Source organism: Ascaphus truei, chromosome 3 (genome assembly GCF_040206685.1).
Source record: "Ascaphus truei isolate aAscTru1 chromosome 3, aAscTru1.hap1, whole genome shotgun sequence".
In the NCBI taxonomy this organism is placed as follows: domain Eukaryota; kingdom Metazoa; phylum Chordata; class Amphibia; order Anura; family Ascaphidae; genus Ascaphus; species Ascaphus truei.
This window is the reverse complement of record NC_134485.1, coordinates 31,494,969-31,508,006: the sequence shown is the minus strand read 5'-3', so window position 1 is coordinate 31,508,006 and position 13,038 is coordinate 31,494,969. Positions and strand designations below refer to the sequence as shown.

At 39.9% G+C, this 13,038-nt stretch overlaps 1 protein-coding gene across 4 annotated transcripts in view; it reads left to right on the top strand.

The window, feature by feature from the left end:
* USP16 (ubiquitin specific peptidase 16) overlaps positions 1-13,038 on the top strand; it is a 49,258-nt gene that overhangs the window by 11,852 nt on the left and 24,368 nt on the right. For all 4 annotated transcript variants that reach the window (XM_075593924.1, XM_075593923.1, XM_075593925.1 and 1 more), the window contains 2 exons: positions 3,489-3,592; positions 8,345-8,457. In XM_075593924.1, coding sequence (XP_075450039.1) covers positions 3,489-3,592; positions 8,345-8,457 — 217 coding nt within the window. The remainder of the gene's footprint in view (positions 1-3,488; positions 3,593-8,344; positions 8,458-13,038) is intronic.

The window sequence follows — 13,038 nt, the reverse complement described above, 5'->3', positions numbered from 1 at the left end:
TGATATTGTGCATTATGAGTGAGTGCAATATACAGTACTTGTCTACATTTGTATAGTTTCCATAAAAATGGCTGTGTTTTTGTAACGTGTTGGGTGACTTAAAGCCAGGTCGCTGCTGCTTGTACCCAGTTTTGTGGGACTTCAGTAAATAACCCCCAATAACTTCTGCTACCACGTCTGCAACCTTGAAATGGGGCTGGTAATAGAGGCTGAACTTTATTTTCATCACCGTTCCAAGTTTAAAAGACTAATTGACATTATGACGTGTTATTGTTGATATATGTTTTTGGGGACAGGAACTTGTGCCTTTTTTAGAGCTCAGGCTGTTCTCATTAACATCTTGTGCAGTCTTGGAATTTCTCTTAGTCCTGTGATGCTCCTTACAAAACCGGCAATAAAATCCAGCTACCAGTCTAATAAATCAGTCCACTCCCATCTAATACAGTATATCTATCAAAATAGTAATATGTGTAACTTGTATATATTAAAAAACCGGTGGAGTGCTAGTCCTGTACTTTGACAGATGTTACGAAAGAGGGTCACGTAACGATGCGGACTGCAACTGGTACTCTGTATGTCGTGATCATAAAAACAAACTTGTACAGCCAGAAAAAATATCACATGGTTACAGCACGAGTACAAAAAAAAAAAATATATATATATATATATATATATATATATATATATATGTGTGTATATATATATATGTATATATATATGTGTATATTATGTATATATATATATATGTATGTATATGTATAATCAAAGGCTCCTTACCAGGCAGACCAGAGAATCCAGAGTAGGCACAGCAAGGAAGAGACAGCACACTTGTTAGCAAAAAGAATTGTATTAGCATAGCAGGCACATACACCAACGTTTCGGTCCTAAGAACAGGACCTTTATCAAGGGAGTGCTCGATGATAAAGGTCCTGTTCTTAGGACCGAAACGTTGGTGTATGTGCCTGCTATTCTAATACAATTCTTTTTGCTAACAAGTGTGCTGTCTCTTCCTTGCTGTGCTTACTCTGGATTCTCTGGACTCTCTGGTCTGCCTGGTAAGGAGCCTTTGATTATATTTATTCATATGGGACTAGCACCTGTCCTCATCTGTATTTGTGTGCCATCTGCTCTGTTACACTATATGTATATGTATATGTATATATATATGTATATATATATTACAGATATTCTTCCATCCCCAGACCACAACCTATTTAGAAACGCTACCGAGAACTACCTTTAGTAATATGGTTATGTCTTTTGGGGCAAAAAAACAAAAAATTAAATACAGAAATGTATAGCTGTGTCAAGCAAGAGTACCTCAAAGGATCTAAATATCCCAGATGGTAGAAGTGACAAAAGTGCTTAAAGTTCATATGTTGCTTGACCAATATAGCAATGCAACTTATACCATTAAGTACATCTATACCTCCAAAGTACAAAATATACAGCGATACAAAAATAGGAAAGGGTTAATAGCCAGCACTGCACTGCAGATGGAATCAAGTTTTCTCTGAAGTTACTGTATGTGACAGAGTAAAGACTAATGTAAAGTGCAAATATATAAGTAGGACCTATGTAACAAAATAGTGTGTGTGTGTCTCAATGTTCATATGTCTACAAAAAACAAACTAGGACAAATTCCAAAGTCTCAAATGACTATAAACACTATATTAGCGGCTGTAAAATGTCCTTTGTGTTTTCTAAAGATTGCTTCAGGATAATAGAACTCTGCATTCCAGTTTTAGAAACGTTTATTCTGAAGATAAATACTTGCATACAAAAATGGTGGTGACGTCAAATAAGTTATAATATCTTCAAAGATGGTTGCATAATTATTCTTTTGTCAATGTAAAACCTCCTGCCTGATCTTGGTATCGTGATGTTAAACCTGGCTCCTCTCTCTTGGTGTAATCCTCTCCTATTCCTTAACTACATCTGTTAGTATTTATCCAGAGAATATCCCTTAGTCAGCCCTTCCTCCTTCCAATACTATGACCAAATACTGCATCTATATGTGTCCTACAGCTTCAAACTGATGTCATAACTGATAGGGAACTGCCCATCCTCAATTCAAGGGAATAACCTTATATTCATCCAAAATGATTACCTCAGCATATCATCAGTTGTCCATAGCAACCTGCCTGTCTCCCGCTGGCCTTTCCCCAGACCTCTCAAGATAGCCGTATTGCATCTGTCTATCCATAAATTCTGCTTGTTAGAATAAATTAGCCATACCTCTCTTACTTAAAATACAGAAGATTCTGACATGTATCCTATGTAACAAGATCTTCAGAATTTATTCTAGTGTCAGACTAAATTTGCCATATTTCCTTTTCTTCCTAAGATATCCCTCCAAAGGTTGTCTTCTAATCATCACTCATTCATAATTTTAGGGGGAAATAACATTTCTTACAGCGGTGCAGAGCTAAAATAAGTGCATCCTAATCTTGTACTGGATGTAAGAGCTGTTTGTTAGCTGTAGAATGTAGTATTTAAAAATTTAAAATATATCAATTTATTTGCAAGGTGCTGAAAACACAATTTGGCCTCAATGTAGAGAGCTTACTTGGGAATTGAACCCAGTCTGCTCGAGTCTTGCAAATTATACAGCTGAAAAAATACTGAAAGGATACGCAAGGTACCTCAAGCAGTATATCAGAATGTCCCTGTGGTAATAATGGTCTCGCCCACATACCCAGACTGCTTATTGAAGTCTTCTGTTATTTTTTCGTCAGTGTCTGTAAAAACTAGCCTCTCACACTAAGGATGCAGATACTTCTTGAGTACCCCCTCTCTTGTTTTTATAGTCCCATCGGATACGTAACTTAAAAGGGCGTGATCTCTTGCCATTTTGTTTTAGTAAATACAGCAGTTCTTTGCAATGTAATGATCTAATCGATCCGTTCTCCCGTGATCGATCGGCAAAGATCCTTTTTCCCCGAGCACCTAAAACGGCTGCCTGTTTCAAAAGAGGAAGTGCTGTGTTTTTCTGAATAGTGGCTATAGCAACCCAAGAAAGCTTAATACGTTAAAAAGAGCATAATGAATGAAATAAATAAGAGTGCAGTGTGGTTTATCTAATGCTATACAACTGATTTATTTCTAAAAACACAGGATTTTAAATGTAATGCTCTCAAAGGAATATCATTAAAAACAATCCTATATACATTTACATAAAAGATTTTAAATACACATTAATACATAACAAGTACCCACGTTTTACAAAAAAAAAATCCTTTCTATTTTTCTTATCATTATATACAGAGTTCTAGTTTGTCTGCAGCGCTATGTGGCCCATTCTTTAGGGAGCATTCCCCCCCCCTCTGCCATTAACATGTTACACATTTTAGTCCTACCACAGTCCTCTGACTGCTAAATCCTATGACTACAGTTGTAATGGTAACTAGAATAAGCAGCAGGAAGTCTCTTCTGACTGCAGATAAGCATGTTTGCAAACCATTCTCATTGTTTCTTTGTTTTTAAAGGGTTGTGGCAGAAATTCTGAACAGCAGCATGCACTGAAGCATTACAATACCCCACGGTCAGAACCGCATTGTATGGTCCTCAATTTCGACATGTGGAGTGTTTGGTACGTTAATTCCAGCTTGTAGTGTTAAATAAATATTTCTGGTTTTTAACTTATTTTTATCAGAGCTCGAAAAAAGTAACTTGCCTCCATGGGATTACATTCGTTAACCACTGGGGCCAAGGCAGGAACAAAATGCAGTTGCTGAAGATGCTCCTTAGAAGCAGAGCTGTCAATGACTCACAATGCCTTGCATAGCAATACACAATGTATATTGGGGAGAGACTTTAGTAAGCAGAGCGGTAATTGACGGCTCTGCTTCGGCAGAGATTCCTCAATAGCTATGGTATCACCACCACACGTTATCACCAATTTTCCACTTGTCTCAAACAAGTAGACAAACGTTAGCACTTCCAGTACCAGTATGTCTACAGAATATGTTGCGATCGCATTGTTGTGACCCACTCCCGTTGTCTGGAACGGAAGAGGAAGGCCTATTCTACCATTCACTGGATGTTATAAAGGCCACTAGTGTGGCTACTATTGTGACATTTAGTCACAACAAACAAACTGATAATTGGACAACATATTCATCCCATCTAGGTGTTCAGTGAAATTTGATAAACTTGAGTGACGTTTTTGTCACCATTTTTCCCTATCTAATTCCTTTGTGTGGTGGTGATACTTCCACGTCTTAGAGATTGATGACTTGATTCCACCTACAGAATCAAAGAATAGGATTTTTTGGTCAACACACAGGGAACCTAGAGCATTCCTTGTACATGACATGGTGAGTTAATTAAATAAAGAGTGTTCTCTACCAGACACAAAGGTGTCAATTTCAAAGAAATTCTCCAAAATGTATCCTTTTGAAGAACTGGATGTGGAATTCTGGAACCGTCCACCAAAGGTGTACGTGGCCATATTTTCGGATCGCCAGGAAGACAACCTTACCGGTTGATGATGCTATTTTCAGAGATCCTATGGATAGACGAATAGAAAACGCTAGACGAATAGAAAACGCTGTCAGGAAATACTTCATAGCGGCAGTGCACCATGTAGACCTGCAGTGGTAATTATGTCAATATCCACCGAAATGAAATTGTGAATTTCCAATTTAGAGCAAGCTCTTGAAAAAGGAGTTAAATGGAAGATCTTTTATCAATGCACTTTCAGAAATGAAACTAGTCACAGAATTAATTGCTGTAGCATCAATGAACTTGGTCAGTCTTTCTGCTAGGTCTACGGTGTTGTCGGTAGCGGCCAGAAGAGCGCTCTGACTTAGACAATGGAGTGCGGATTCCGCATCTAAGAATAACATTTGTGTATTGCCCTTTGAAGGTCAACTACCGTTTGGTAAACAATTGGATACCGTAATTGAAAAAGCATCAGTAGGAAGGAGTATTTCTTGCCTTAAGAGAGAAGACCAGGACGTTTTTCCAATTTTACAACTTAAACAGATGGATTCAATAGCAGTGATATGACAGCCTATAGGCCATGCTGGGGCTTCGCAAGATCGGCACCCTGGAGTGGAGAGCAGAGTAACCTTTTGCGTGCTCCCTTCAGAGGCTTTAGATTCGCATGAAACGAGAGGTCCAGTTGTCTTGGGTTGGTCGTAGAATCCGTTCTTTCCAAGATGCTTGGACACAGTCAGACTCATAGGTGCTCACTATAGTTATCCAAGACTATTTTCTGGAATTTTGGACAGTTCCCAAAAACCAATTTTGGTAGTTCCAAGAGTCCAAGAAACAAGGAAGTTTCTTTAGCCTTTAATTTTTTTTTTTTTTAACTGTTTACTCTAGAACAGAGCAAGCCTGTTCCATCACACCAAAGGTTTCTACTCAGTACTATTCCTAGTACTGAAGAAGAACAATACTTTCAGGGCAATCCTTTTAAGTAAAGTTCCGGATGGGATCCCCAAGTACAATTATCTTGGCTGTAGATCACAATGACTGAATGATCTCTTTGGATCTGCATGATGCCTACTTTCACATTCCTATAGCAATCCCTCATCAAAAATATCTAAGGTTTACAGTAGGCCAGAGTCATTATCAATGAACTGTGCTTATTTTCGATCTCGTAACCTCGACAAGAACTTTCACAAAAGTATTAGTGACCTTGGTTGCAGAGTTAAGGAAAGAGATGATACAAATTTTTCATTATCTAGACAATATATTCATAAAGGCATAGGACAGAGATTTGCAAGGATGATGGATTTTCTAAAATGACATGGATGGATGATTAAACGAAGCCAAGAGTCATCTCAACCCCTCTCAAAATCTAAGGTTCCTGGGAGTTTAATTCTACAAAGCAAAAGGAGTTCTTCCCAATGACAGACTTCAAATCCATCAGAAACAGCGACCACATACACGCTCTAGACTGTATGAAGATAATCGGCATACTATTCTCCACTATAAAAGTAGTTTGGTGGGCCAGATGGCCACGCAGAACATGTTTTCCCTTGCTAGTTAGCATGGTAAAAGATAAGCCATGGGAATTACCGGTATCTCCTCATCTCCTATCACGAACCAATTTATCATTCCAAACCACAAAGCCTGTTTTTAACGGCATGGAGGTTGTGGTGACTGTTACACAGGTGGGGCCCATCTAAAAAAAGAGTCATAACCTTAATGCAGGCAAGAAAGGCCTCTACCGCTCCAACCTACCATAGAATATGGCAACGTTTTTATCAGTGATGCCGTATAGAACATATTGACTACTTAAATCCATCGATATTGGAATTCTTGCAGAAGGAACTTGACCTAGGTCTTGGCGCTAGCTTCTTGAAAGTTCAAGTGTCGGCTTTGTCGGCAAACAGTTGACCACACTGGATTTAATATCATATTTTTGCAGTCAACTCCCAGAATAAAATCTAAAATTAGAGTGCCACTCCCTTCGTGTGATTTGCCTCTAGTTCAACAGGTGCTCACAAAGACACCATTTGAGCCTCTCAAGCAGGTCTCGCTTACAAACTTAATGTGGAAAACGATTTTGTTGGTAGCGGTTACATCAGCTCGTAGAATAAGTGAACTATAAGCTCTCTCAAGAAAGGAACCATTCTTGTTGTTCCATCAAAATAAAGTAGTACTCAGGCCAGTACTTCAGTTTTTGCCAAAAGTTGTATAATTTTTTTCATTTAAACCAGGAAATTATCCTTCCTTCATTTTGTCCGAATCCAGCAAATGTTAAAGAGCAACTTTTACATTGATTTAGATGTTGTCAGATGTCTAAAAATCTATATCTGGCCAGAACAGAACCTGGCCAGAACAGAACCATTCAGAAAGTCATAGTCTGTCCTTCCTGTAGGGAAAAGAAAAGGACAAGCTGCTTCAACGGCTAATCTTGTCGATGGATCACGGCAGCCATGAGAAAGTCTTACATTGTGCAACACAGGCAGGCTCCATAAGCACTAAAAGCACATTCCACCAGATCCATGGCTTCTTCATGGGCAGCAAAGGCTTCTCCTTTAGAACTTTGCAGAGCTGCAGTATAAACATGTTCATTAAGTTCTATCTCTTAGATGTCCAGGCCTCAACAGACTCATGCTTTGGCCGTAAAGTACGGCAAGAGGGGTTGTAAATTGTAAAAATGTATGCATTATCTATCTCTTTGTATGATTTATTTATTACCCATCCCAGTTGGTACTTCTTGGGCATTACCCATTGGTGCCCACTGTCATGGAGATACTCAATATAATGGAAAAATGTTTCACAATTTATGCTTTGGACGGATTGCACCTCAATGAAGAGGGCTCTTCTGTGCTAGGGGTGGAGAATGTTAAAAAGGTTGGAGATTTTAAACTAGGATGGAGGGGGGAGGGGAATGAAACAGAAAAGACATTATGGAACTATTGAGAGAAATGCCACCAAGTTAATAAAGGGGATGGACAATCTAACTTCTGAGCAGAGGCTAGCTAAAGTAGATTTATTTGCATTAGAAAAGAGGCGTCTAATAGGGTCTATGATAACTATATACAAATATATTCGGGAACAGTACGGGGAGCTTTCAAAAGAACTATTCATCCCACGGGCAGTACAAAGGACACTGGGTCATCCCTTTAGGTTGGAGGAAAGGAGATTTCACCAGCAACAAAGGAAAGGGTCCTTTACAGTAAGGGCAGTTAAAATGTGGAATTCATTACCCATGGAGACTGTGATGGCAGATACAATAGATTTAAAAAAAAAAAGGTTGGACATCTTTTTTAGAAAGGAAAGGTATACAGGGATATACCAAATAAGTATACATGGGAAGGATTTTGATCCATGGAATTATCCGATTGCAATTTTGGAGTCAGGAAGGAATGTATTTTTCCCCTTATGAGATATCATTGGATGATTGTCACTGGGGTTTTTTGTTTGCCTTCCTCTGGATCAATAAGGAAATATAGATATAGGATATAGTATCTGTTGTCTAAATTTAGCATAGGTTGAACTTGATGAACGCATGTCGTTTATTTATTTATTTTCAACCTCATCTACTATGTAATAATCTTACCGCAATTTTACTTTCCTGAGTAATATTCCATCATAGTGCGCAACAAGCGCCCGACCCAAAGCCATCAGGATGTATTACTATATGTTTCAGCTAAGAAATACAAGACTACCTGTGAGCAGAAGGAGTGACTATGTAGGGCCTCCCACAGGTGAAAGTCTTTAATTTGTCTTATCCCAGCTAGAAGGTGGAATTTAACCCATTGGTGCCCACTGCCATAGAATATTACTCGGGAAAGGAAAATGATGGTAACATTGTGAAACAAGTTTCTATTTTTGAACTTAACATGTAATTTGTTTTCTGCTTTTCTCTTTGTGCCAATAGGTGCTACCTGTGTGATAACGAGGTTCCCTATATCAATTCCAGTCGGCTAGGTCAGCTGGTGGAATATATCCAAAAAAAAGCCAAAGCTAATGTCCAAACGCCTCCTAGTTCAGGTATGTACAGTAGAGGCTACGACACTGGACAGTGCCAGGAGTAAAGTAGAGCAATTAGTATTTGTTGGGTTGCAATCAAATCTCTAACGTGCATTTTATATCACCTTTCTCACCTGAACAACATTCAGGCGAATTGGATAAAACTTTTGCCATGTCCAATTTTGCAGGCAACAAACTAGTCATTCAATCGTCTCTTTATGTTTTGATTTTAAAGTAATTTAATAATGCTACCTCTTTGTGTACAGAGTAAATCATTTGAACTTTATCAAGCTAAATGGTCCTTTTAACCATAATTGCTAAAGGTATGACTGGGAAACATATTATTATTATTATTTTTTTTTTTAGACCGTAAAAGGAAAAACCCATGCTTTTATCAAATATAACAGTTACCTCAGTTGAAATTTACTGATATGTATTTACCTATATACCTGTCTCTGTATAATTTTTGCTGAGATTAAACTGCCACAGTTTTTCCCAAATGAAATATTTTATTTAAAAACAAAAATGTTTTTAATGTTCAGAAGAAGAGGGGCAGCTATTAAGGGTGGAAGAAAATGTATTTTGTGCCTGTTCTAACGCTGATGATTACAATCAATAACTGAAGGGTAAACGAAGGTCTTTAAAACATGTATTTAATCCAAAACCTACCCACATGCTATTTGTATTGGCCTACAGTTTGTTGTGGCAATTTCAGAATTACACGGTCAGCTCCTATATAAATATGATCTGAATTTTTCTTTTGCTGAGAGAATGTCTTTTCCACTGTAAACTAGATGTTTTTCCAAAATGAACTTGTACTCTGCATGTCGAAATGCAGATATCCCTGGCCAGTGCAAGATCTTTTCCTGAACAAATAGTCTTTATTTCCTTTCTCTACCCTGATCACGTACTTGATTGTGAAATACTTCAATAGTTTGTGTTTTTTTTTTTTTGTACTTTTAAGGGTTTATGTGACCGTTCATCTGAAAGTAACCAAGAGTTCCTTGCAGTATGGTTTTTGCAGGTAATAAATAAACCAGAAATTGGACACTGGCACATAAGTGATTTAAGTTCTAGTTTATTTCTACCTTGGATTTTACTGTACTTGATGTTAGAGGGGCAGTTCCTACTCTGTTTGTTTTTTGATTCCTTGGCTTCTGCCATGGTAGCAGATACATTGTAGGGAGATAGCCATCCTGTATATTGGTAGGATTGTTTGTAGGTGGATTGTCTCCAGACCATTCCTCCTCACCACTTTAAGTAATTTTGTCTATACCTGAAGGTAGATGGTTGAGCTCTCTGCGGGGACCTACCTGCAGATGGTTTCTAGAGAGCTCTGCGTGGTGGTCACTTTGAGTCTGGAAGCCACCTGATGCACTGGATGGTGATGGTTGGTTGTCACGTGAGGATGGGGGCAGGGCCATCTTTTTATCCACGAAGCCTCAAGACTTCTGGCTGGCTTCCTGTAGAATCATCAGCAGGGTGCCCATGTCCATATGGGACGCACTTCCTCGTGTAATGTATATGGCAGTATTTTGCTTTGTAGTTTACTCTTATGTTTTCATTGTTATTTGACGACGTGTGCAGTTCCTGAAAGAAGACTTTCAATAACCAGATGTTTTCTGCAGATGTATCCTTTTTTTGAGAGGATATGAATGCTTGGGATTTTACTAATTGAGTGGATGCGGCGGTAACAGGAATAAATATTCCAGTTGATAATCCCTCTGCCTTGCATGATATGAACAGAAATATAAAGTGGGCATTGTAGAGATATTTTACCACTTTTGCAATATCCTGTAAATCGGCAAGGGCTAATGTTTCTGTTTCTAGAGGTCTCGGGGTATGGTTGACTTCATCGGAGAAGGATCTCCATTCCGGTATATCGAAGTCTATTTTGAAGATATTCCTGAATCCGAATCTGGCATTAGATATTCATTATGATGTATTTATGGATGCAATAAGGCCATCAGCCAGATTCATGGCCCTTTTGGCACCAGGAAGAAGATTCTTATGGTTGGGATGCTGGGTAACTGATACCACATCTTTAAATATGCTCCCTTCCATTTAGAGAGAACCTTAAACATGCAGACTATTTTACTTAAATCCTCTCTGAATAAAAGATTAACAGGTTACCTATTGGTTTTCAAGACAGAAAATATAGAAGATCCATTTGTGACGATGTCATTGGCTTTAGTTTAGGGAAACAAGAGTTTATAGTCCAGGAATGAGGTCTTGAATAGCACTCTGCTTTATTTCTGACACTCCCTCCAGAAAGACCAAATAAGTATTTTTCCTGCAAGCTCTAGAGGTTTTCAGACCTGAAGATTTTCAGAACCATTCTCTAGTATGTGGAATAGTTCACTTCTAGAGAGAGTGATTTCAAACCACATAAGACAAGTGGGTGAGATCGGTTATCGTAAAGGGCTACGCTATAGAGTTCCAAAAAAAAAAAAAAAGACAGTGGAAAGATCATTGTGTACCCACAAATACTCTAAAGGCATAGCTCTTGGTCAAAGGGGAAGGTTTATATTCAAACCTTATTCCTAGTGCCATAGTTGGATGAATGTTTTCGATAATCTCTAAACCTAAAAGTTTCTAAAGTTCTTCAATTGAGTGCATCACTTCAAGTTGGAGCCTCTCAGAACAGTGGTAGCAGTCGTTCAACCACGAGATTTTTGTGTCAATCAACTTTAAGGATGCATATCTGCATGTGCTGATCCGTGCTTGTCATCACCAATATTTCTGCTTTGCTTTGGGGGGTCTACACTGCCAGTATCAGGTACTTCCCTTCGCTCTAACCACATCTTCCAGGATGTTCACAATGCGGACCATAGTTGTTGCAGTAAAACTGACGTCTAGGAATTGATGCTGTTGTCCTTCCTGAGACCTGGCTCCCCTCACCCTTCTGGGGTTGCAAAGCCATGGTTGGGGGATTTTTTTTAATTTGAGGAAGAGGTGTGTTTTTTTGTTTACTTGATTTTAAACAGCAGATTGTGTTCCTGGGAGTTATCCTGGGCACGGCCAAGGCGTAGGTTTTCCTGAAGAGAATCCAAGCCATTATTAGTCGCCAGATTTTTTGGATATCAGTAATTGCAGAAATGAGATTGCCTCTATTGCTGCTGTAATGCCGAGCAGTTACTTGGGCCAAAACTCCACATTCAATCATTTCAAAATGCATTGCTAGTGTCTTGGGACAGAAAGATCTGAGCTGCCAGGTTTCCGTTGCTCCAAGAAGTTCTCTGCTTTGGTGGGAAGACCAAGCCACTCTCTCAGAAAAGATCCCTAAGGCCGCGCTTATAGTGCTGGTGACGCGACCGATGCCGTCGCCACCAGGGAAAGTTATAGTTTTGATTTGAAGCGACGTCGCTGGCGACAAGGCCAGTGACGTCACGAAAGGGGCCGGGCCGTGGTCTCTGATTGGTTTAGAGACAGTCACATGTGACGACTGTCTCTAAAAAAATCAAATAGACCCGGCTTCAAAATTTTTGGTCGCTCCGTCGTGCTTACTATAAGCGCTTGCGACGGAGTAAATGTATTTGTTTCGGAGCGCCGTCGCAAGTCACTATAAGCGCAGCCTAAAGCAACACGATGGGCAACCCTTGCTACAGATGCTAGTGTACTAGGTTGGGTGAACATTTTCACTATTTCATGGCACGTGGTTGGTGCTTAAGACCATGCCCATTAATGTACTCGATAAGAGCGGTCCTTAGTTCAACAAGAGCCGGATCTTCCCCGGTAGAAAGAAAGGCGGAGAAGATCTATTCGGAAAATGATCTAGCAGTGGCATACTTGAACAAGAAAGACGATACGAGCCTCTAAATGCCGAGAAAAGCATGCTGAATGAATATGGGTGAACCTTTTGCTATAGTTTGATTCTGCTGCAAAATAGTATTTCTTCACAAGTTCCACCTTTCCCAAATTCGTTTGAAAATGGGAAAAAAAGCGAACAAAAAAAAAACCTTGCCGCAAAACAAACAAGGAAATAGACACTTAGGCCGTGTCCATAGATGGACAGGCTGTGCTGAGGCGTGCGGACGCTCCGCGCTGAGCCCCTGCATCCTCAATGAGGATGCCTTGAGAGGGGGCTCACGCGAGCGTCTGCTGGCGTGCAGAGGAGTTGGAGGTTTCAGCCGAGCGCCAAGCTGTTTTTCAGCGCGCTGTCGGCTGAAAACCTCCAATGAGTGGGGCTGCGTCAACGTCACGGCGCCGTGACGTCGACGTCAGTGCGTCGCGGGCGATTGGCCCAGCGACGTCACTGCCCCGCCTCCCTAAGTCTCCCCCCACCTCCGATCGCGGACACTGGCTCGCCTGTATGGGCATGAAATCGCCCAGCTTCTGCAGGCGAGCCTCAGCGTCCGCGCGCCTCAGCACGGCTCCCCCCCCTCTATGGCCCGGGCCTTAGGTGAAATTTGCAGGCTTTTGCACAATTTTAAGATAACAAAATGTTGAAATTAACTTTTGTGGCTTTGTAAAGAAATAGAAAAGTTTGTCAAAGTTTTGAGAGCCGAACTTGGTCACATTCGCCCATCACTACTGCCGAGTATTCAAATGGGTAGAGAAGAACATATCAGAATCCAAATAACACCAGAAGAGCATGACCTC